At 37.5% G+C, this 24981-nt stretch overlaps 3 protein-coding genes across 6 annotated transcripts; 1 reads left to right on the forward strand and 2 right to left on the reverse strand.

The window, feature by feature from the left end:
* Positions 1-93: 93 nt before the first annotated feature.
* On the reverse strand, positions 94-5117 carry imp4 (IMP U3 small nucleolar ribonucleoprotein 4). The gene is made up of 9 exons (XM_059550861.1): positions 4983-5117; positions 3916-4024; positions 3731-3814; positions 3540-3649; positions 3223-3355; positions 2817-2971; positions 2100-2194; positions 515-588; positions 94-405 (listed from the first exon to the last, which is right to left on the reverse strand). Exons 1-9 carry the CDS (start codon positions 4983-4985, stop codon positions 293-295), a joined length of 876 nt encoding a protein of 291 aa, XP_059406844.1. The 5' UTR covers positions 4986-5117; the 3' UTR covers positions 94-292.
* A 792-nt stretch (positions 5118-5909) lies between these two features.
* Positions 5910-7369, forward strand: si:ch211-102c2.4 (uncharacterized protein LOC568178 homolog). The gene is made up of 3 exons (XM_059549218.1): positions 5910-6066; positions 6188-6487; positions 7214-7369. Exons 1-3 carry the CDS (start codon positions 6027-6029, stop codon positions 7351-7353), a joined length of 480 nt encoding a protein of 159 aa, XP_059405201.1. The 5' UTR covers positions 5910-6026; the 3' UTR covers positions 7354-7369.
* Positions 7370-8305: 936 nt separating this feature from the next.
* rabl6b (RAB, member RAS oncogene family-like 6b) lies at positions 8306-17616 on the reverse strand. Of its 4 annotated transcripts, none has more exons than XM_059550868.1 (16): positions 17192-17616; positions 16793-16927; positions 15613-15660; positions 15167-15196; positions 14786-14838; positions 14560-14651; positions 14309-14449; positions 13874-13979; positions 13521-13624; positions 12545-12930; positions 11746-11911; positions 11133-11321; positions 10623-10956; positions 10337-10520; positions 9590-9645; positions 8306-9510 (listed from the first exon to the last, which is right to left on the reverse strand). In XM_059550868.1, exons 1-16 carry the CDS (start codon positions 17322-17324, stop codon positions 9319-9321), a joined length of 2349 nt encoding a protein of 782 aa, XP_059406851.1. In that variant the 5' UTR covers positions 17325-17616; the 3' UTR covers positions 8306-9318. The 4 variants fall into 4 exon arrangements, with proteins under 4 accessions (XP_059406851.1, XP_059406850.1, XP_059406853.1 ...); XM_059550867.1 differs by having other exon boundaries at positions 14560-14654; XM_059550870.1 differs by lacking the exon at positions 15167-15196.
* Between the last annotated feature and the right edge of the window lie 7365 nt (positions 17617-24981).

Here is a 24981-nt window from a genome sequence, read left to right on the forward strand (position 1 = left end):
AAAAGCAAAAACTCCGTTTAAATATTCAATAAAAGCCAATTCATAAGTAATAACGAAGCAACAATAAAAAAACAGAATACAACACGTACAAAAGTAAAGAAAGTTTTTTAATGTTCAGGTGACTGTGTACAAAACATTTAATTTGCAGAAGTGACAACATTTTAATATTGAAAGGAATTCATCCATGTTTTTAAATGTCACAACTTCATGTAAAAAAGTCCACTATGTCGGTGGAATTACATTGAAAATGTCAATTCTGACAGAAGAACAGGTTTCTCATGAGAACACTGGGCTATTCTACACTTAAGAATTTCCTTTTTTTGGCAGTGCGTGTGTAAGAATGGAGTCGCCACTCAACATCTGCAGTATTCTCGTTCTCCAGTGTGCCAAGCTTGATCATGTACACTGAAAAGGAAGATTAAACACAAATAAATTATTAGCAGAGAACATAAGTGACTTTTCTGTATTAATATTATCAATTCAATTTAAAACCAAATAAAACAGAGCTGCTTACATTTCATCTCAAATCTGGGTCCAACCTCTGTCAACTCAACGTTCTTGTGATCGGTTTTCTTGTAGGTATGGTGTCTGCAATATACAAAGTCAATTCAAAGTTATTAAAACCAATCTTCTTAATCAGACTCAAAACCTTTAGAATAACACAGGGGTTAAAGAAAAAAAAATCCTGAGCCTGAACTTTTTTCCGGAGGCGGGGCATGGGCAGCACATGTCAAGCATGCAATGACTGTTACAACTTTAACATTTGAAAGGATACTATGGCTAAGTTATTGCTTTCTTTATTCAAACTGATTTTCTTTTTCATGAATATATGATTGACCTGCAGAATGAAAGCTGTATCATACACTTGGAAAATTATGAGCTATATCATCGCTTATCGACACTAGGGGTGTGACAATACACTTAGCTAATGAGATGAGACAAAGTACAGATACTTGGTTCACTAGAATGTGACAATATTTTAATACGGTTTTTAAGAAGTTTTCAATAAAATGTTTGTCTTTTTATTACAAAAAGTAAAACAATGCAGTTGTATTTAGAAATATTTTAACTAATCTAGGGCTGTAACTAATGATTATTTTGGGAATCAATTAATCTACTGATTATTTTGACAACTGAGTAATCCTATTTTCCATTTTTTTTTTGTAACAAACAGACCTAAGTGAAAACCAGGCTTTAGTATGACTATTTATGTATAAACTAACAATGAGGCAATAACAATTGGCTCAAATAAAACATCAAAACCAAGAAATTACAAGATTGTATTGAACAAAACTGTTAAGATGCATAATGTAGGATGCCTATATATAACATGAACATAACTTAAGTACATTATGTATTAAAACAAATACCTGCAGAGGGCGCCAACGGCCTGGTGACGTTTCATTTTACAGCTTGATTAAACAATGTTTAAATCCATTAAATTTAAATTTTTGGCCATGTGCAGAAACATTTATTTTGAAAATCGCAATGTACAATACAATGGCATATTTAGACATAGGTTGATGTATCTGCTGTGTTGGCAAAGGTTTATAAATGATTTAGGTTACAAATAAAGAGTTTAGCCCCTTTCACACATACAGTCTTTACTGGTAAAGTTACCATTAATAGATGAACAGGTGAAATAGTGAACAGGAGCTTTTCAGAAATCCAAGTAAATATGTTTTGTCAATCATCATTCTTATGGAGATGACATGATTACTCTGAGCTGTTCACAAAGCTCCGCTGCTTTATAATGAGCTTTTCTACGCGCTAGATGGGTATATTTGACCATTTCGCCTCACAGCTTTTTGTCGTGCTTCTCCATTCATCAGGGCTGCGACTCTGCAATTGAATACTATTATGTGCGTCTCGTGTTTATAAAAGCAAAACATTCTGACTGGCTACTAATGTTTGGTTGAGAGTGAAAGTTGCACCTCTCATACCATTGGTAGGCGAACGCATGGACTCAAAAGTGATATCAATTAACAATATTTTTATTTTATTTTATTATTTTTTTTAATGTAGGATTAAACGCTGCACGCCGGAAAGCCGGCACGGTGCCGGAGAACTTTAAGCCCTGATTACAGACTATCACTCACCTGAAAGAGATGAAATCATCTGTATTTGCAAATGTAATAACACGTCTGCTATCCTCTTTGGGTACAGGAAACAGATACTTCAGGATGTTAGAGACCTAGAGAGGGGAAAAAAATATATATATATTACTTTCAGCTTAACACATAAATTCCATTACTAAACCAAGAAGGTTTTCAGAAGCCTTTATAATGTCACATAGAGATAGACATAGTCTCTTTCTATCACATATGCCAAGACAATAATTGTTTTCATTTTATTCAAATAGGAAACTGAAAATCAAACACTTTACACTAATGTTCAAAGAAGTCCCTTACATGAACCAAGTCTGCATTTATAAGATCAAACAGTAAAAAAGCAATACTGTGGAATATTACAACTTAAAATAACTCTTTTAATATAAAATGTAATTTATTTATCTGATGGAAATGCTACATTTCCAGTATTCAGTGTCACATAGATCTTCAGAAAGCATTCAATACTCAAGAAACTATCAATTATTAAATGTTGAACAATCGTGCTACTCAGTACTATAATTATTTTGTAATATTATAAATGTCTTTACTGGCCCTTCAATAAATTTTATGCATTTTTCCATAAAATAATAAAAGCATTTCATTGTTTAAAAAAGTATTAGTGACCCTTTTGAATGATAGTGTGAATGAGAAACTAATTTATTACGGTTTCCAAGGACACCAGAAGTTATTTCCTGCTTAACTCACCCTTCGGCCAAGACGTGACGTGAAGCTGTGGAAGATGAGGTGAGGGAAGGCCTCAGACATAGTGCCAATGTCTGGAACATCATGTCTCATTACCACATTGTATAATGTGAAGTAGGCTGTCGGCCCAAAAGGAAGGTGACACACCACCAAACCATCTACAGAAGAAAGACGTAATGTTATAAAAGAAAAGATCTAATGTACCTAAAGCGACTGATTTAAACTGCACATTAAAATGGATATGCAATTAAAGCAATACAAATATAAAAACTGATAAAAACTGCACATTAAAATGGATATGCAATTAAAGCAATAAAAATAAAAAAAACTTTCATAATATACCCAATGTTTACCAGGTACTGATACACTGTGCAATAAAAAAAAAGAAACAGATGAAAACAGATCATACCTGGTTGGCCTCTGGTCTCATGAACTATGACCAGATCACTGACATTATTAGCTTTGCATGCATGCACTAATGTTTTAACTTCATGGTTTCCTCTGTTCATACGCTGGGCCCCTGGAAACATCAGCTTCATTTCCTGGAAAAAAAAAAGAATGCCACCTAAAGAAACCACAACCACTGAAAGAGGAAGGTTTCACTTACGTTATTATGGTAACATGAACATACAAAACATCTGATTAGACCTAACTACATAAAACTACATGCATTCACACAAAGAAACATTTTATCCTGTCAAATATTAATATCAGGATTTTACATACTTTGGCAAACATCTTGAGTCTAGAGCTGGGGTCTCTGGATGTTGTGACCATAACTTTGGGGTCTTCCACTCCTGCCCATTTGTACTCATCATCCATATGAGAACTAACACCTATGTGATGTCACAAAATATTTTTACATATGGTGGATGATTAAATTGGGTCCGATATAAGTGACAGAAAAAAATAGTCACCTTCTCCACCCTCATCATCAAACTCCAACAGTTTCTGTAAGTCTAAAGCCTCCTTACGAACTTCGGTTGGTAAAAGTCGATTTTCTGCAAATAGATATGAACAGTGTTAAATGAGAGAAGCGCAATATATATCAGATCGCTTAGGAGAGTTTGACGAGATGATTAAGATATGGCTGGAGTCTCACCATCTAAAGCAGATTTGAGCTTCTGTTTCTTCTCTTCAATAGTGTACAGTCTGTCCTCCTGGGCTTTCCTGTACAGGTATTCCTTTCTCAGTCTCACCTCTCGCCGCAGCTACAGCACAAAATCCAGATCAGAAACAATATGAATTGTAGGAAATACACTACCGTTCTTACTGTCAGTAAGATTTTTTATGTTTTTAAAAGGAGCCTTGTATGCTCACCAAGCTGTCTAGAAAACTGATTTACAGATTACAGTCCCAAAAAGCAATCATAATGTGAAATATTAGTACAAATGAACACTGTTTTCTATTATTTCTTTAATGTAATTTAGTCCTGTGATTGCAACGCTGAATTTCCAGCAGCCATTAGTCTTTTAATCCTTCAGAAATCATACTAATATGATTATTTGGTGCTCAAAAAATAAGGTAAAAAAAAAAATAAGGTAAAAAAAATTATTATTACAAATCTTGAAAGTAGCTGATTAACCAGCTTGTAAAACGCGTCACAGGATTCTTTGATTAACAGAATGTTGTAAAAAAAATATATATATAGTTTATTTGAAATAGAAATCTTTTGTAACATTACAAATTAATATAAAGTCACTTGTGATAAATGTAATGCATTCTTGCTGAATAAAAAAAAATTCCATTAACAAAAAAATAAATAAATACTAAACCAAAATGTATGCCCTTAACTGCAAAAGATAAATAATTGTTAGCAACGTAGCTACCAAGACATGACATGTGGTAACTTACTATATTCCCAAGGAAAATTAACGTTAAAACATGGCTAAGACAAAAGAACATTTAGGAAATTAGTTTTAAAAAGTTAGCTGACACATTTGTTTATTACAAATTAGACTGTTGAATGTGTTCATCTATTCAACACTTTATTATGGAGCATGACTACGTTACACTACAACACATACAGGAAAGCATTGACTGCCTTGATAAACTACTGCTCTATGTAGCGCGAGAGAATTAAACCACGTTAAAAGAATTACAGGCAGAAAAAAAACATGTCTTAATATGTTTTATCAGGATTATTTAAATGCGTTATGTTATACTTACCATTTTGAACAACTACACGTGATAATTCAGCCTTACAGTCTACTATCACGATTTCCTGTTGGTCAATCCGCTCATCCAATCACTGACAACGAACAAAAGTGTCACGACCTTTCAAAATAAAAGTTCACAAGTGGCCCGTTGAGCGCGTATCAGAAAGCGGGTCTTTAATTTCTAGGAACAGTAATTGCTTAGTATGAAAGATTATTATTATTATTTAAAATCACCTATAATACATAGAAACTACCACAAGAATGCATTAAATTTACCAATAATGACATTAACAAAGTGTCCTATGAGCTTTTCCATGTTAACCGGAGTTTTTGTAACAACAAGCCTCAACTATGCGACGATACAGTCTTTGAACAGGAGCGACAGCAGAAACAGTTTTCTGATTTCAAGTAACTGTTCTATTATTGTCATTATATTCACCAGTCAATAAATCAATTAATAATTAAACAGTGAAAGGTACGACGGACGGTTTCACCAAAATAGTCATATAATTAATTATTAAATATAATTATAATACTAAATACTGTTTGAAAGATTGATCAAAAATGTTTCTTGAGGACCGAATCAGAATTTCCATATGATTTTAGATTAAGAAGAATCATGTGACACTGTAGACTGTGAAATGGCTGCTAGAAATGTTTTGCCACCACATAAAACTATTTAAATTGTAATAATATTTTAGCAGTAGACCTATTAGGCTTACTGTTTTTACAGTTTTGGTCTCCAGATAAATGCAGCTTGTGAGCATTAGAAGGATAAGAGACCTGAGAATCTTTAAGCGTTATTCAAAAAAAAAAAAAAAAAAAAAAAGGAAAAATTGGCAAAAATGTGAAACTGTCCTTCAAAAGATTCAGTAATGTGAGGACCATTAGAGTGATTTCTGCTGACTGCATAATAAAAATAGAGAACTAGTGGCATGTTCCTTTTTAATGTGTTTGTGGCAAGTTATTTCCTGTATGTGTTTCCTCCTCTACAACATTTAAGAGCAGTACATCCTTGTAGACTCAAAGCACTATCTGTCGTCCATCAGTCATCATGAATCTAATAACCGCATTTCTGCTAATGATCCTAACAGGTAAGGTGAAAACACACATAAACAATCCAAAGGCTCTTCTCAGTATGTCTTTTGTCCAACATTTGTTGATTTTATACCTGATAAAAATATCACAGAGGAAAACCTTGATTTTTATCCACAGGACATAGCACATCTGAATATCTGCAGACACTCATCTGCCCCTATGAGAACAAGAGTATAGCTCTGAACAGACCCAGGGTGTGGTGCAAAAGAGATGCCCAGGATGAAAACTGCTGTACAGGCTTCGCTTTCCAGCCAGGTGTCACCGTTTTGGAGCAAGGCAACATAGATGTGAAAGATGATGGAAAGTCCTTCACCATCTTGGTAAAGACTCTCACGCAAGGTGATGGAATTTATTGGTGTGGGCTCATGACTGAAAATAAGAACATCGTTAAACTGGCTGAGAATTACTTTACCAATGGTAAGACGAAATACTACTTCTCTATTTCTCTTTAGATGGTTTTCTGAGAGCAAGAGAGCACCATGTTAAAAATATTTTCAGCATGTTTTAATTTCCTTCATTTTAATTTTAAATTCCTAAAATGTATTTTAAAATAAATATCTCTGGAATTTACGGTAAAGAAAAAAAAAAGCAATTGCGGTTACCGAAACTTTACCGTAGCAACATTTAAGGTTTTATAGATTTAAATAGTAAAAAATTGATGTTAAAAAGTTCATGTTAATATACCATCCTCCTGACGGACTTCTGTTTTGTTCCTGAAAAAAATATCAAATGAGAAGTGCCACACAGCAAATTTAGGGAATTTTAGTTTACACTTTTTTAATGTAAAAAGTTAAGTTTTTTAAGTTGTATGTATTAAGTTTTTTCCACATCCAACAACTGTTAATTTAACAGTATTTTACTGTTTAAGTACATGAAATACCTTGTTAGATTTCTTACTGTTTTTCACCGTAAAGTTAACTAGTTAACAGATTTTTACTGTAGCATTTTAACTGTCTTAAAGTAATTCAATCCAGTTCAAGTTTATTCGTATAGAATGCTTTTTACGATACAAATCATTGCAAAGCAACTTTACAGAAAATTGAGTTTCTACAATATTTAGTAGTAGCTTATTAGTGGTGACTGTCAGTTTATGTGCATTTGTAAGATAATTTTTTTATGTTTTTATGATCATGTCAATTGCAGCTACATTTAACTTTGCTTGGTCCATCATCCGCTGGATTATATTTATTTTGCTCCCTGCGACGATCATTGCAACTCACATTTATTCAAACAGTGAGTCCTCACAAACCAGCACAATAATAAAAACCTCAATAGCCAACTAAAAAATGCTTTGAACACGTCTTTAACCTCTGTAAATGTTTATTTTTATTTGATTACATGTCACTCTGTTTTGCTGACTATAGGAAAGCATGGCGATAGAAAGGTAAGAGCGCACGGTTCATTTTTATCTCATTTAGTCTCTGCTGATAACATCAATAAAATTTGTTCTTTAACTGAATTTATCCAATTTGCAGACAACATAATATATCAGGCTACATGATGTCACATGCCAAAGAAAAGCAGCAGAAGAATGAGGCCGTCACCTTTACTGAAGATTAAACTAAATATTGTTTGTCTTAAGTCACCATCAGGGGAATAATGTAGTTTTTGTTGTTGTAATTCCTTATAATTGTTTTTTTGTTTATACAAAAATGTTCACAGTAAAAACAGCAGCATGAGAATATTATGTTTCATTTGTTATGTAAATCAACATACAATTTGGTGTTCATAATTTACCTTATTGTTATTGCATGTGTCATTCATGTGAAATGTTTATCTTATACACATTATATATATACTATATATATATATATATAAATATATATATATATATGTGTGTGTGTGTGTGTCTGTGCTTTCTTCCTTTAAATAATTCTTTCTTCTTTTAAATAATATGCCTGATCTTATTAAATTTTATTTATATATAAAAAAAAAAAATGTCAATGTAACAAAGCATCAATGAACACACAATTCAACATGATTTTGATGTAAGAATGCATATATAACAACCTTTTTTTGTCATTGCACACACTGTATCAGACTTGAAGCTGAAGTGAAGTCGAACATTGTCTGCCGTCTTTGCTAACTTTCTTTCATTAGAAGTAGAGAAAGAGAAAGTAAAAAATAAACAAACTTAAAGTAATATAGCCTCGCTGAAAAAACAACAACAACCCAGTTATATTACAAAAAATATTATAGTATTTTTTTACAGATTTAAATTTTCAAGCAACTGCACAGTTTCAATCGATAGTGATTTAATAAAATATTAGGCCAAAAAAAAAAAGAAAAAAATACTAAAACTCAAATGACAATGCATTATAGGTATTTTCTTGTAATTTACCATCATAAAACAGTAAGGTAGACAACAAAGATGGAGTGCAAAAATTAAAAATGGCATAATTACAGAAAAATAAAACCTAAAAAACAATTTTGCATAATTACACAGTAGAAAGATCTCATTGTTTTATACACGCACACTTTTAACTGGTCTATTTGAGCTCTTTTAAGTCTTGCATTTGCACCATAGTTTCCTTTAAGGCATTTCCTGATTTATAGATTGCGAAAATAATCATGTCGGCAATGTCGTAACTACTCTTCCCCCTACCATGAGAGCATTTACTGACAACCTCCTTTATATTTAGAAAATATTTTTCTTGATATATTTTGGAAAAACAAATAATCCTACCATGAAGTACAGTATATTTATTTCAAACACCAAGCACACGGCAAAACTACACAAAGCCAAGCTCTCAGAACATCTATTGAGCATAAACACCAACTAATCCACATACACAAGGCAACTAATAATGCAATAAAATAATGAAAAGCATTGTATCATAGTGGTAGTGGTTCACATATGTGATGACAAAAATGCAACCACATAAAAGCAAGCATGTAAACATACAGAAAACACAAATTTATGAGTGAAAGTTGTCCATTTCAATCCGAAAAACATCAAAGGTCAAATTACATGCAAGTAACAATTTTGCATGGCTTTTCCACTTATTGCAGTTAAGGCCCAAAGAGTGTGAAATACGCTGGCAAATCCCAAACTCTTCAGGGATGGTGGATGGACTGCCAAGTGTTTGTAGCACATGGAAACCAGTGTGAAGCAGTTTTGTGACCTGTCAGACAGATCAACACATCATCACATGTTGGGCTGCTAGAGAAAGCAAGTGTTTTTGTGGTTTTTGATGAGAACATTTCAAGCTTGTGGTACCAATGCACAGAGAGAGAGAGCGAGAAAGTTACAGTTCCTCATAGTCGCCCTCCTCTCTTTTCGCTGAGGCTTCTTCTCCAGCCAGAAAAGCTTCAAGATCATCAGTTTTCTTGCTTCGTGACTTTCTTTTTCTCTTGTCCTTTTCTTCTGCGGTCACACCGGCCTCATCTCTTTCCTTTTTCTTGTGTTTGTGCTTCTTCTTGCTGCCTTTGTCATCATCCTGAGATGAGATACAAAGTAGTTATAAAACAAGATTCTGTAATTTCATCTCTGAATGATTGTAATCGAATATATTTCACCTCTTTGCTCCTCTTTTTCTTTTTCTTCTTTTCCTTGGAATGTTTGCTTTCTTTTTCTGTGAGGAGAAAAGTAGCACATGTTTATTGATGCAAATACACACTAAATTCAAAAGTTTGGGTCTGGTAAGATTTTTTTATTAGACAGTCTCTTATTCTGACCAAGGCTGCATTTATTTAATCCAAAATACAGTAAAAAAATAATAATAATTTTGTGAAATATTTTTACAAACCTAAATTGAAAGTTTTGTTTTAATATATTTTAAAATTTAATTTATTTGTGTGATGGCAAAGCTAAATGTTCAGCAGCCATTACTCCAGTCTTCAGTGTCACATGATCATTCAGAGAGCACTGTGAAATCATCACTCGGTGCAGTTGAAAAAACAGTAGTGCAGCGTACTATTTTTTCTGTGGAAAAAGTTATACTTTTCCCCCCAGGATTCTTCAATGTATAGAACGTTTAAAAAGAACAGCATTTATTTGAAATAGAAGATAATGTTACAATATTTTGTAACAAAAAATGACTTTATTCTCACTTTTTATCAATTTATTGCATCCTTACTGATTTAAAAAACTCTTAATGACTCAAAATTTGTATTGTGTATATTTAACATAATATTAAATCATGTGTTAACATAATATGTATAATGTAATGTAATATTAATGATCTATTATTCATATAATAGTTATTATTAATCAAACATACAACGTCTATCACTAATATTCTCCATTGAAAAAAAGTGACTTGCCATCTTGTTCCTCACTGCTGTCTTTGCTTTTGATGGACTTTTCCTCGATTCCTAGACCAAAGAGGTCACCGTCATTCTTGCTTTTAAAGGAGAGTACAGTAGGCTTCATGGGCTCAGGAATTTTAGCTGCGGTGATGTCATCATCGGAGAGGTCAGGAATATCATCTCTAACTGTGAAAGATTCCTGGATCAAACAAGAAGACAAAGGTCTTTTGGGTTAAATTATCCATCCAGACAAAGTCACCCAAAACATGAACTACAATGCCCATCATCCTCAACTCAGTACCTTATTCACTTTCTGCATGACTTCCTCCTCACTCTCAAAGTCAGGGTCATCCATGATGAATGAAAGCATCTGTTTGGCCACAGGCTCGTCTGGGTCTGAGTCAGAGGACTCCACCTGAGCTGATTTTTCTTTCTGTTTTACGACTTGTGCTGGGGGATCTGACAGGGCTCCTGCTTCTGACGCTGTCTGGAGTGGTCGTGTAATGTGTACCGGAGTGGGACTAAGAATGGAAGCCTCTACGTTCTGACTGCTGACAATCTCCTGGGCCTGGATAAATGGCTCTTTGTGGATAGGTTTTGGTTTGTCCTCCAGTGATAATGAATCCATAGCCACCCTGAATAAACAAATATTATAAACAAACACCATGAAAACCAGACTGTGTTCAGGAAACAAAATAAATGATAACCACAACACAAAATTCGAATTCTAACTCTTAAAAGTTCATTAAGGTCTCACTCATTAAATATAGTTTCATTTGATCAAAACTGAAAGTCAGGATTCGAAGCTTACAGGTGAGGTCCAGGGTTCAGATCTTCATCCTGAGTTACAGAAGGCTTTGGACCCTCCTCATCACTGGAGAGAGTGAGGTCCAAGTGTTTAGTGGGGATAGAAGCTCTTGGTTCAAGTTCTGCATCATCAGGGTCCAAATCATCCTGGAACCCAGCGACCATGGGGTTCCCGTCTTTTCCTTCCCCTTCACTAAAATAAATGTTACAAATATGGATTTAAATTCAAATTTTGTACTGATCAGCTATATTGTCTCACAAAGAAAATCACAAAGAAACCAATAAAGAGATTTATAATGTTAAAAAAAAAATCAACTTTAAGTAAATGCTGTTCTTTTTTCATCAGAGGAATATATCACATTGTACAATAAATTAAAACCATTATTTAAATCATAATATTTCACTCTTTTTACTCAAATAAATGCAGCTTTGGTGAGCATTAGAGAATTCTTTCAAAACATATTAAAAACCTTAATGATACCAAACTTTTGAATTGTAGGGTGTACTCTAAATAGCAGATTACATAATAAAATTTATAAAGAATGCCTTCTTTCAGTAAATATATATATATATATATATATATATATATATATATATATATATATATATAAATGTACCTGTCACTATCTGCAGGGCCCGCAGAAGAGGGCTGGGTGTTCATAGCCAATTTTGGGTTAGAAGGGAGACTGTCCTCCAAGAAGCTTTTGTCTAGTCCCTCGTCTGGCACAAAATCATCCACGCTCTGAACTGTAGGCGGAGCCTCTGCAGAGACTGGATCTGGCTCTGTGGAAATCCAAGAAGTAAGAGGTCACATGATCTAGGGCAAAAACAGCTTGCACTAAAAATCTATAAACAACAGCAATTACAAAAAACTCCAAACAAGAGGAACGGTAATGCACGAAAAAAAATGTATATAGTGAATTCTTATTTTTTCTAAATAGCTACTGTTAGCTCCTTTAGGTGGTGTGCAAGAGCTAATAAAACCCTCTCCATAACCCAGGAATGCACAAGGTCTTGTGATTTTCTATTGATCCACAACACATCCTTATGATGTGCACGAGTCCTAATCCTCCCCATTTTTCACGGCTTTGTGGGTCTCGCTCGGGGGAAAAATCCCTTTGAGATTTTGTCTGTGTGTGTGTGTGTGTGTGTGAATTCCTCTTAGCCTTCAAATCTCTTCTGTATTTCATAGCATTAGAACAGTCCTTTAGCAATGAGTCACTGAGACACTGAACATTTGAAAAAAACAAAAGCTGTATATAAAAGCTCAGTGTTTCTGTTTTGAGTGTTATGTCATATTTAATACAGCACAATATAATAATAATAATATAAAAGAAAAAATGTGAGAATGTCAAAATTGCTGTTGGTTGAAGAGCTTGCAATCACTGCAGCTAGAAGCACCATGCTAAAACTCACCCTGGGTGACTGCTGGAGGATCCTGGGTGGGAGCGGAGCCAAAGAGCCTGGAGATGAAGCTGCGTTTCTGGGTTTGAGGAGCAGAGGCAGAAGCCTGAGCTGGAGCAGAGACCGTCGCGTCGGGGTGAGCAGAGGAAGGGGAGGGAGAGGCCGCAGCCGCTTGGGTTGAGGAGAGAGGGGGAGGAGGAGGGGATGGAGAGGGGGATGGAGACTTCAAGGTCTGGGAGGGAATGGGAGGCTGCTGGGGGCTACAGGGGCTAGAGCTGCTGGTGGAGCATCCACTCTGAGGAACGATGGGAGACTGCGAGCCTGAGGAGGGGCTCTGTCCGTTAGCAGGGCCAGGAGAGCTGTAGCCTTTACTACGAGACTCTTTCATTTCCAGGAAACTGAAAGTTATAACAGACACCTACTGTATCATAAAAGTCAGACGCCACCGACTGCAGTTCAGAAATCTAAGAATAGGCAGTTGTGGATGTTCTCATAATTTCAAACAATGTCACTTTTGTGAAGGAACTTCTGCTACTGTTCAAACGTTTGGGGTTGGCAAGATTCTTTTGAATGTTTTTGAAATAAGTCTCTTATGCTCCCCAAGGCTGCATTTATTTGATCAAAAGATATTAATATTTTTCTAGAAACCATGACAAACCTTTTTTCCTCCAATAAATAGAACATATGAAAGAACAGTAATTCTTTTTAAAATAAATAAATAATATTTTGTATATTATATATAAATGTATTTGCTCTCACTTTTGGTTTATGCAGTTATTAATTAAAATAAAATAATTAGAAAATTTCTTAAAATGAGTGTTAGTGTGAAGTACTATTTAAAAATAAAAATCTTATTGCCTCCAAAGTTTTGAACAATTGTATAGCTGTATTTGCATGTTGCTGATATTTGATTTAGAATAATGTTTGGCTGTCTAGTAGATGAAATTAAACCATAGGATGTTAATATAGGGTGTTCTTAAGTTCTTACATCTCATAATTCTGGTCTTCTGTCTCCTGCTGAACTGTTAGCTCCTCTAGCGTGGCATCAATGTCCAACTGATTGGTCTCTAGCTGTCGTAACAGGGTCTCTCTCTGTGGAAGTTGGCAGTAGAAATTTAAATTAAAGTTTAATTCACTATCATTTCAATGAAAGCTAATGAGAACAAAGATAAAGGCAAACATGCAGAGAAAGATTTCTGTGATTACAGATCCCATAACATATTATTGAGCATAGACGATTTACAATGACCACTGATAGCTGTCTGGAGGCTGGTTGAGGTTTGTTTAAATAAACCATTAGCCTTGAAGAGATACTCTAAGCTAGGCAATTAACCTGCTTACCTGAAGCTGTAAGAACGGAATGTTGAAGAATCGGTGCAAGTATTTTAAACCAAAACCGTTCTTCATTGAAGATTCTGCATAATGGATGTAAGAGGAGCCAAGGGGTCTACAAAATCATGGAGACATCAAACATCAACAAAGCCCACTGAGTATAATCCAAAAACAAAACATATGTGAACATAGTCCATTATTTCTAATCTTAAATTCAACATTAACCCACCACAATGCATAAAGCATAAACAACGTATTTGAATGGATAATGAAACTAATGGGGTTTTAAATAAGAAGGCAAATGTCAAATATTATTTTAAAGAAAGGCTATGGAGACTTTTTATGTGGATAAACTGACCATTTGTTTTAAAAATGATCAGAAATGTATACTAAGACAGTGAAATGGGTCAATTAAGCCATTTTTGTTGACTGCAATGATCTTACCTGTTAAGACCGGCAATGAAGTCACGGATGTCATCAGGCAAAATGACTCTGTGTTCTCCCATGTCCCGGTAATTTCCGAGTACACACACAGGCACATGAGTGGGTACCTTAGGCAGCTCCCGCAGAATGTAATTATAAGTCCTATTGGATCGTGAAAAAGCATAGATTTGTAAAACGAAGTGCTTGTTGCGAGTTCTGCATGATGGAGAAGTGGTCTTTAGAGATCATGCTGATTGTCTTTGTTCCCTTACCACTGCTTGGTGATGTCAAACATCAAGATCACACCATTGCAGTTCTTATACACATCCAAAAACTCAGCATCCAAGGCCAGTTCACTCTCCGTCTGCTAAAGGCACAGAAACAAATATGCTGATTTGGTGCACAGGGTATATTTTGCATTATTATTGGTCTTGAGAATAGTAGTTTAGTGTAGAAGGGAAACGGTAAAAACCTGATAGATCATGACTATAGACTTACCTCTTGAGGTTCGTTCTCCAACTTCAAGGTTTCACCTCTCTTTTTCCCCTTTCCTAGAGAATGTCAAAGCCAAAATATTGTAAGAACACCTTAAATTTGACAATTTTCACTAACTTCAAAAACAGCATCAAAAATAGGTCAAGGTTTTTGTGGCTTCTTCCTTTTCACAAAGGAAGTGGCATTAGTGGCATTAGCAGTAGATGGTGTTCTGTGGTATCTTCACGTTCCGTTTTTTTTTAATACTAGGTACATTTGTAGTCTGCCAGAATGCAGCGAGCGAAAAGTCAGTCAACACAAAATGTTGGCACTCAGATAACAGAACAAACGGTTCAAGCACAGGCAAGTCACAGCCTAAAGTCTACAATCTCTGAAGTTTCTCACCTACACCTTCTGGAAGGGGGATTTTTTGGCCTGGTTGGACAGCAAGTGAGAAAAATACAATTAATATATAAATGATCGGGGATGGAGGAGGGCTGGATAAAATGGCTTCATGAATGACTGACCGTCAGAATGAGATGGGAATGTGAATTAAACAATGACATACAGTACCTGTACACTAAACTTGCCATTAAAAGGCATAAACAAGAAAAGGCATAAAGGCTAGAACACACTACATTAATTTTAAAACCTCAACAGATTTTTGAAAACTAGGCATTATACACTTCCAGACTTTGTAACACGGAAGCACGGACTCCTCCAGACTGCAAAACTGAGCAAAACTTTTGTAGTGTGTTCCAGCTTTAGGAAAAACATGCAAATGATGTCTACAAAGTTCAAAATGATCTGAATGCTGAGAACTAATTTGAAATGGACTGGAGGAAACTCACCTTTATCCACCACATCCCAAACCTCTACCTTCACCACATCATCAGTAGCTGAAGAGAAATGACAAGAATTTGAGCAGCTCTGAAAAACTGAGATCGCTTCCTTACATTACTTTCAATACCTTTATTTTGCAATAATTCTTCTAAAGAAGCCGCAGTACAAATACAAATGTCCTTAGCATCAGAATTTAACTGGTTGATTTTTTGAACTAGTTAACTTTTTTCTTAAAGGGATAGTTCACCCAAAATAAAAACGTACCCTCAGCCCATTCATTTTCTTTGTTAGTACCCATTTAGAGAAATTTAGAGCTACATCACTTGCTAACCACTGGATCTTCTGCATCAGAATGAGGGTCCAAATAGCTGTTTGAAAATTCTGTTCTGATGAAGAAGCAAAATTGGATTTTCATTTTTGGGAGAACTATTCCTTTAATTTTTACTTTGCCAGAAGTGCTTTGCAATGAGCACAAGTAACATACGGATACAAGTACAGCCATGCCCGCTTTCAAAAGCAGGATACCTCACAGTAAATTACAGCCAACAGGTTACAGATGGATGTGAATACAGAGGGAAAACATACTCTAGATCAATTGCTAGGCCTCTAATGTTTGATGCAGGCCATTTAAAGACGTACACCAAATCTACTTATCCTCTACCTGATGGACTGCATATTTACCTTGATGTAAATCTATTTTGACATATTAAAGATGCATAAACGGAAACAAATGATTAATTACCGTATTTTTCGGACTATAAGTCGCACCTGAGTATAAGTCGCATCAGTCCAAAAATACCCCACGATGAGGAAAAAAAACATATATAAGTCGCACTGGACTATAAGTCGCATTTATTTAGAACTAAGAACCAAGAGAAAACATTACCGTCTACAGCCGCGAGAGGGCGCTCTATGTCTTCAATGTAGACTACAGGAGCACTGAGCAGCGTAGAGCGCCCTCTGGCGGCTGTACACGGTAATGTTTTCTCTTGGTTCATTTGTCTTAGTTCATTTCTCTTGGTTCATGTCAAATTAATTTTGATAAATAAGTCGCACCTGACTATAAGTCGCAGGACCAGCCAAACTATGAAAAAAAGTGCGACTTATAGTCCGGAAAATACGTTACATAAAAAATAAAACTCACTTATTTACTACAAAAGCCTGTTAAAAAAATTCAAAAAAGCTTACTTTTGTAATTCCAGTGTATACTAGTGACCTGGATCTCCTGAGTGGGAATGTACTCTTCCTGGAACTTCTTACCCTGCAGCCGATGCCACAGGGTGCTTTTTCCAGTGTTTCTATCTCCTCGAATAACTATCTTCACTTTAAGGACACACATAACATGTTAGAGCTTGCGTTAAATCTTACCTCTAGCACACAGTAACTACGGGCTCCAGCCACACAGACTTGATTTGTTGTGACATGTTGTGTGTGTTATGATTTAGTCCAATATGTAGGCCTTTTATGGGTAAAATCTCCGTAAGAATTTAAGGCAAAGCAAAGAACCATTAATTAAGTAATCTAAAAACTCACACGTTCTAATTATTTATCATTAATAACACATTTCCCCTGAGGGTTTTAACTTACTGTTGTACTGAACCCCTTTAGCAAATCTTCTCTGCAGACTCTGGTTCATTGACTGCAGGCCAGCAGGGATGTTCTTGTCCTTTAGCTGACCAGCGGGCTCAGAGCCAACAAGCTTCTTCAGAGCGGAAAACATCTTGACCAAATCTATGCCTTTACGTGTATATTATAGATATCGAAAATCCTTCTCTCAAATAGGCTTCTATGATGTCCCGAGGTTGTCTGTCTGTGGGTGGACAGTTTTCTTGCAATGCATATGAAGCATTTCTACATTCGTTTGAGAGGTGAATGAGTCCTACTTGGGCACAGCATAATATATCTCAGAATATATTCACCTCAGGATCCTCTTCCAAAGGACACAGCTACAGCAGTCCAGCATTACAAGACCCTCATTCAAGTGCTGATCAGCTTCTGCTTCAACAACATACAAGAAAACAACAACAGTAAACCGAGCTGAATGAAGCTGCAATGTATTATATGAAGACATGCAGCTGTAGACATATAAATGACATATAACAAGCCTCTTTCATGGATTGATATGCTGCAGAGCACTGCAGTAACTCACGTTTGCAGTGCTGCCTAAGGTGGTGTCTCAAAACCTAGTAAGCTGCCTAACATACCTAGACAACATTTTGGCACACCATAAGCAGCTCGCTAAGTTTGAGACAAAACTTAAACAACGATTTCTACCATAACAGAAAGGACTGTGATATTTATAGTGCAAAGGATTTTTTCAAAATAGCTTTTTAAAAACGCAAATTGTACAAAAAATAACGTACTATTGTGGATTGCTGTCTAGTCAGATTTTTGACAGCTGCTTGTAACGTTTCACACTAACGTTAGCCTGCTAACGAGGAACTGACTCGTTAACTGTATATCCAACCGATTTCTCTCAGATTTTTGATGCTGTTGTACTCACAGTGGTATTGTCGTCTATACTAGACCAACTGAGTGCTTGGATCCAAAGTTCCACATCTTAAATTTGTGACTTGCTGTGCAGTGTACTCATGCTAAATCCTCTACAGCTTATGAATATTGAAATCATTGAAATGTTGCTCAGTGTATTTGTGAAGAACGTCGCGGTAAGGTTAGCTACACTCGCGGAGATTTCATTTCAAAATAAAAGTTTGGCTGAAAAGCCAAGGCTCATAAAGATCTAGAGAATGTAATATGACACATATCGCATACAGATGTTGGACAGTAAAACAAAAACTCTATGCGGTTTATTTAATTTATTTTCATTAGAAATCATGCACAACACAGGTGTTGCGTAAGAGTTAACGTTACCTAAAAAGTTAATTTGCTTCTGTAGGCTGATTTCACATTCTGTCAGTAAGGCCAGAAAATTGAAGGTTGAAATAGCAAAGCAATTTCACAGCTATACACAAAACGAACTTTTTTGCGACACATTCCTCTCAGCTGGAGCACATAATGGTTTAGTCTAGTAGCCAGCCCAGAGCCGTTAAATATGATTTTCAACGGCTCTGAGCCAGCCCATAGAGCTCCATTATGAACCCGGAAATGTTGAGTACACCAAAGTTTTATTGCAGAAATGTGAATTATGGGTCCCCAGCATACAGAAACTGCCGGATGCTAATTTGCATATGTTGAGCAATTTGGATAATTAGCATAATTAGCATTATTAGCTTAATCGTCCATTTTGGCCACATGTTTTGCACTGTATGGCCAATTTCTACAATATGTGAGTGGTTTTAGAGGTTTTAGAGGCTGCTGATTTCATTTCTGGCTTTTTCAGACTTCAAAATGGTAATTCTATAACAAATTTGGATAAATTTAGACAAATTTTTTATTAATTTCGGACAAAATTTTAGGCTATTTTCATGGTAAACAATATTCTCACATTTCAGAATCACAAGGACTCTTGCTCTTTGATGTGAATGTTGATGACCTCAATTTGTTTACATTTCTTGAGTTCCAGTCATGTTTTTATGCAAATAAGCTGTTGTAGTTATAATAAGTATGTTGTAAAGCAAGGGAGCAAATTCACCTTGCAAATATTTTTATATTCTTATATCGCCTTAATATTCGTACAAAAATCAGTCAAGGGATTTAATATTGACATTTTAATGTTGAAATTACTTATGTTTTCACATTAAGATAAAAGGTGGACAGAGTTATAATGACAGTATTGTTCAGTACATTGTGAATTTCTATTCAGATCAATTTTGTGGGTTAATCTGGTGTTCTAAAATTAGTTACCATAATTTAAAATTTTTGTATTCTTCTTTTTTAAAAATTCAGACTTCTTGTGATTTGATCAGAAAGGATTAAAAACAGTTGACATTCAGTGTTATTGCTGCTTTCTCAAGTTGTTGTGGAGTATTAATTTAACCATTTGGATCTAGGGTTAAGTACTTTCAAAACAAAGAGAGACGTTTGATTAGGTCGAAATGTCGGGAAAGAAGTGTCTGTTTGCACCATGCAGTGGCAAAGATAGCGACTTTAAAATATCTGGGTCCAAAGGAATTGCTACTCTGCTAAATAAGAGCTTGGAGACACAGCCATACATGAGACTTTATCAAACATTATTGCTACTGATGGTGCTTCATCAGCTTCTGTGCTATGTCACAAATCTTGCTACAGCTCTTATACTTCTCGTTCTAGAAATGTGAGCAAACGCAAGTCAGACTCATTTCAGAGTCAGCCCGGAAAGTGAATCATTCGTTCTCAACTCTCTGCCTTTGAGTATTCAAAACAGTGCTTGTTCTGTGGTCTTATTTGTGAAGAAAAAGACTCTAAAAATCCTAACAGGTGGAATCCAGTAAAAAAATGTCAGACTTTAGATAGGTCAGGCCTTCCATCCTTGAAAGATGTGATTTTGTCTAAATGTGATGAACGGCAGGATGATTGGGCAGAAGTTGTGAAGCTACGGGTGAATGGCATCATGGACCTACCTGCAGCTGATGCTCAGTATCACTCCAAGTGTTTCAGGAAGGTACCTATTGACTCAAGTGCAACTGCTAGTAAACCAGTTGACAGCTGCCTAGCTTCGGTCGTAGACCACATGAGTGCAAACAAGTCAGTGACTTGGACTGTCTCCGAGTTACATGATGTTTTTGTAGCTAATTCTGGGAATTTTTGCCTGAAGCAAATGCTAGCCAACCTATGTGATTATTATGGTGATGCCGTTATTGTACTGAGAGTTGAAGGATGCCAGACGATTGTTGGCTTTAGGCAGTACATAGGTAAATCACTCAAATTAGTAGGACAAACTGGCCTCTTCAATGACGACGATGATGATGTCAACAAGGTTGTCAGAAAGGTGCGGGCAGAGGTCCAGAATATTCCATTGCCTCGTGAATACGACCTTGGCAGCTTTACGCATGAAAGGGTCATTCAAGATACAAGTCCAACTCTCCTAAGACTTGTCTCCAGTCTTGTGTCCAGGGAAGAAAAGGTGACCAATCCAGCACTCACACTTGCTCAATGCATCCAGCAGCACATCAGTAAAAGCTGGAATCAGACAACTTTGGGGCTAGCTGTAAAACTTCATCATAAGTATGGTAGTTCAGAACTGGTTCGGAACCTAAATGAGCATGGTCTTGTTGTAAGATATGATGAGGTCCTCCGGTTCCGGAAGTCAGCTGTCAAATATGCCTCAGATGATGCAGATAAGTACCTGCAGGTATTAGGACTGGAGAGGTGCATTGGCCCTATTCACAGTCGGGGTGATAATTTTGATCTTGTAGTCTTCACACCCAATGGTTGCCGCACAACAAATGCCATGGCCACTCAAATCCTGCAGGGATCCTGTTCCCTGGAGTGGCGACTCCAGACGGTGGGATTAGATCGCTAAAAGTACCCCGTCTGACAAAAATTCCGTCCGGTAGCTAACAGCAGTCTTGCCATTGAACATTATACAGGCCCTAAGAAGCTGACTCCACCCGCTCTGAAAGAAATGCCAAGAACAGCTACTGTCCAAGAGAGCATCCAAGAGAGGGTTTCTAGAGCACAGAGGAGGAATGCTGCTTGGCTCTGTCAGCTCCATTCTACTCCTCTTCCCCTGGACTGGTCGGCCTACAACATTGTGCAAGATCGTCACAGTGATGAAGGTGTGTCTAAAATGAAGACTATAAGTGTCTTTGGACCATTGCTCGACTCACCTCCTGCTCATCCTGATACAGTGCTCCGTACCATTACATACCTGGACACATCACTCAAGTGGCTTGGCATGAGCTACAGTCATATAACATTTGACATGCAGCTGTACAAGATTGCTTGCCAGATCAAATGGGGTGACCCACAGAGATAGGCATCAGTGGTGCTCAGCCCTGGAATGATGCACACCCTGATGTCATTCATTGGCTCAATTAGGGAGCTGATGAATTCAACAGGCCTTGAGGAGCTGGTAGGTGCATCATTTGGCGGCCTGGCATCTATCTTCAATGGAAAGGCCTGGCCAAAAGCCATGCGAGCCTTCCATATGGTTATGTATGCTCTTCTTCATGAATTCTTAAAGGAGGGAGAAAAAAGTCATCAGCAGATACTGGAATTGCTGGAAAAGGCAAGACAGCACCCAACAGGCCAATTATGGGTGGATTGCTTTATCACTCCAACCTTAATTGCACATAGATTCTGCAAGCAGAGAGGGAGGGTGACTGGCTGCTGCAACAACACTGCCTTGAAGAGATGCTTCCCTATTTTTTTGCTGCTGGTCATCACCACTATGCTAGATGGATCACTTGGCATTTACGTGAAATGCAGCACCTTCCTTCCATTGCAAAAGATGACCTTCTTGCCGGAAGTCATGTGTGGCGCCATTGAGATGGTGCACCTGCAGTGAGTGCTGATATGTTTGGGGAGCAGACATACATCAGGCAAGGGAAGGGAGCAGGGGGCATGAAGGGTATTTCAACCAATCCTGAGCAGGTTGCAGTTTGGATCCAATCATTTGGCATATGTTCACATCTCTCTCAGTCATTGGATGATATGTACAGTGATACAGTAGCATCAGAGAAGACTGTGTCCAACAGACACAAAGAGGAGGGTGAAGCACGACGGGAGTTGGAAGCTGAGGACCGCTCTAAAATTGTGAGGATGCTGTGGGAAAACACAAATCCACTCATGACAGAGAGCACTTTGCTCTACCACATCATAAATGGACAGGTGGCTGATGAAAAAGTGAATGTGCAAGATGCGCTGAAGAGTGGCCAGGCTATGTGTGAAAAGTTTTCTTCATCACTTCCGGGGGCATTTCATGGAACTTCATAGTCACTACTTTGTTAGAGATGGGTGTCATCTCTAACAAGGTAGTGACTATGAAGTTCCAGAAAAAGGGAATAAAGGTCAGTGGGAAGGTTGTTTGTGACCTTGAGTCATTATTTGCTCGACTGTTGGTGGTGGGAGGCTAGAGAAAAATGGAGCTCTCTTCTCTCTTCAAATATGAGCTTAGCCCAGTCCCCTTGTCTATCATTGATGACAATGGATGCCTCCGAAAGGACAAAAAGTCAGTGCTTGTCCAGCAGCTCGGAATTCCAGTCTGCAATCCCCAGCATCCAAATGTTGTCATTGTGGATGCATCCCAGCTCATTTATCACGTAGTTTGGCCATCATCTGGGACAGTGGCAGATCTTGCAGCCAGCATGGGACGTCGGCTTAATTGTTACGACACCCAAACTTTTGTCATCTTTGACAGATATTTGCAGGTGTCTGCCAAGGACCATGAGAGACATAGAAGAGCAGGAGAGAGCTCCACAGAGTACAAGCTCTCATTGACTACACCTCTACCTAGTCGAGACAAAGTCTTGAAAAACAAGCACAACAAACAAAGGTTGAGCGAAATCCTGTGTACTTTCAATGTAGGAAGTAAGATCATGATGGTCAGTAAAGCTGACAGCATTGACACTCATGATGAGGCCGATATATCACTTATATCTTACATGTTAGATGCTGTCAGACATGGGGCTTCAACTGTTCACATTCTCAGTGATGACACAGATGTCTTTGTGCTTATGGTTTATTGGTGTTGGAAGGCTGGTATCGCAACTAACCTACAGATGGAAAAATGGAATGGCACTGTTCTCAGCATAAATGCAACTGCAGAGAATCTGGGTGACCAATGTGGTTCCATTCTGGCCATGCATGCTCTTTCGGGATGTGATACCACCTCATATCCTGTCGGGAAGGGGAAGGTGTCTGCACTCAAGGCCATGAGAGTCGTACCTGGTAAGCTTCTCCACTGTATTGGAGAGGCAGAAGCCACAGATTTACAGATCACAAAAGCAACAAGGGTTTTCTTTCTGGCTCTGTACAATCAGAGGAACTCTTTAACCTTGGATGGAGCCTGGTATGAAATTTACCGAAAGCGCAAAAGGCCCCCAGCACTGAAGGCACTACCTCCTACAGAGCGCAATATGCACCTTCATGGAAGACGTGCCCACCTACAGGTGCTGCTATGGAAAGCAGCAGACCAGCCTGATCCACCGGCTGTGGATATCACCTTGTTTGGATGGGACAAGAAGATGGGTCTAAAGGAAGGAGAGGAACTGATTATGCCCACCCAGGATTCAAGTCCAGTTGCTCCTCCTGCTTTGTTAGATGTTGTCAGCTGTGGTTGCAAAGCCGGGTTGAAACCTTGCACATCAGCAAAGTGCAGCTGTGCAGCTGCAGGTCTGGCCTGTACCAGTTATTGTTCCTGCAAAGGCAATGATGGTATATGCTGCAACATACTTACACAACACCAAGAACACAAAGAGAGGGATGAAGGGTCTGGAGAAGATGATGACAGAACAAAAGAGGATAGTGAAGATGATGATGCTGCCTTCTGTTAATTAATTGTGAGGCATACCAGTTTGCCTGAAGGTGGTAGCCAGTGTGTGATTTGTGTGGTGCGGAGGTGAGGCCCTCTTGGTTAGCCATGCGGGTTGACCCGGGTTGCCCAGATTCAGTTTTAACTCTTGCGTTTGGCGGAGTTTTAACGGGGTCCTCGTTGGATCTTGCGACTTGCGGACCAACCTGGACATCCCTTCTGCCATTCTGGCATGGCCCTAGCGACTTGCGGGGCCTGTCTTGTATGGTATGTATATACTGAATATTTACATGTTTGGCGTGGTGTGGAGGTGAAGCCCTCTTGGTTAGCCTTGCGTCTGGTGGCCTGACCCGGGTTGCCCAGACTCAGTTTTAACTCTTGTGTCTGGCGAAGTTTTAATTGGGTCCCCGTTGGATCTTGCGACTTGCGGACTAACCTGGGCAGCCCTTCTACCATTCGGCCGTTGCCCTAGCGACTTGCAGTGCCTGTCATGTATGGCATGTATATAGTGTATATTTGTACATAGTTCGTTGATCACACATGGTGATGGGCTTAGGTGATGTCATCTCATTGGGTGTCTTAAAGAGCTACCCCATTAATATGTATCATACAGTTGCAGGATCCAAGTTATGTCATGGGGCTTCATGTCATGGGGCTTCATACCCGCATTGCTTTTTCATCCAGAAATGCATAACATTCAGCAGAACAAAGGTTCATTGTTTATCCAAAAAGCAATTTTGAATCTTCAAAAGTGTCAGGAGGGGATTCAGCCTCTCTATATGAAATCAGCATCCTCTAAAACCTCTAAAACCACTCACATATTGTAGAAATTGGCCATTCAGTGCAAAATATGTGGTCAAAATGGACGATTAAGCTAATAATGCTAATTATTCTAATTATGCAAATTACTCAACATATGCAAATTAGCATCCGGTAGTTTCTGTATGCTGGGGACCTATACTTCACATTTCTGCAATAAAACTTTGGTGTACTCAACATTTCCGGGTTCACCTAGTTGGCTACT

This window comes from Carassius carassius, chromosome 5 (assembly GCF_963082965.1).
Source record: "Carassius carassius chromosome 5, fCarCar2.1, whole genome shotgun sequence".
Taxonomy (NCBI): domain Eukaryota; kingdom Metazoa; phylum Chordata; class Actinopteri; order Cypriniformes; family Cyprinidae; genus Carassius; species Carassius carassius.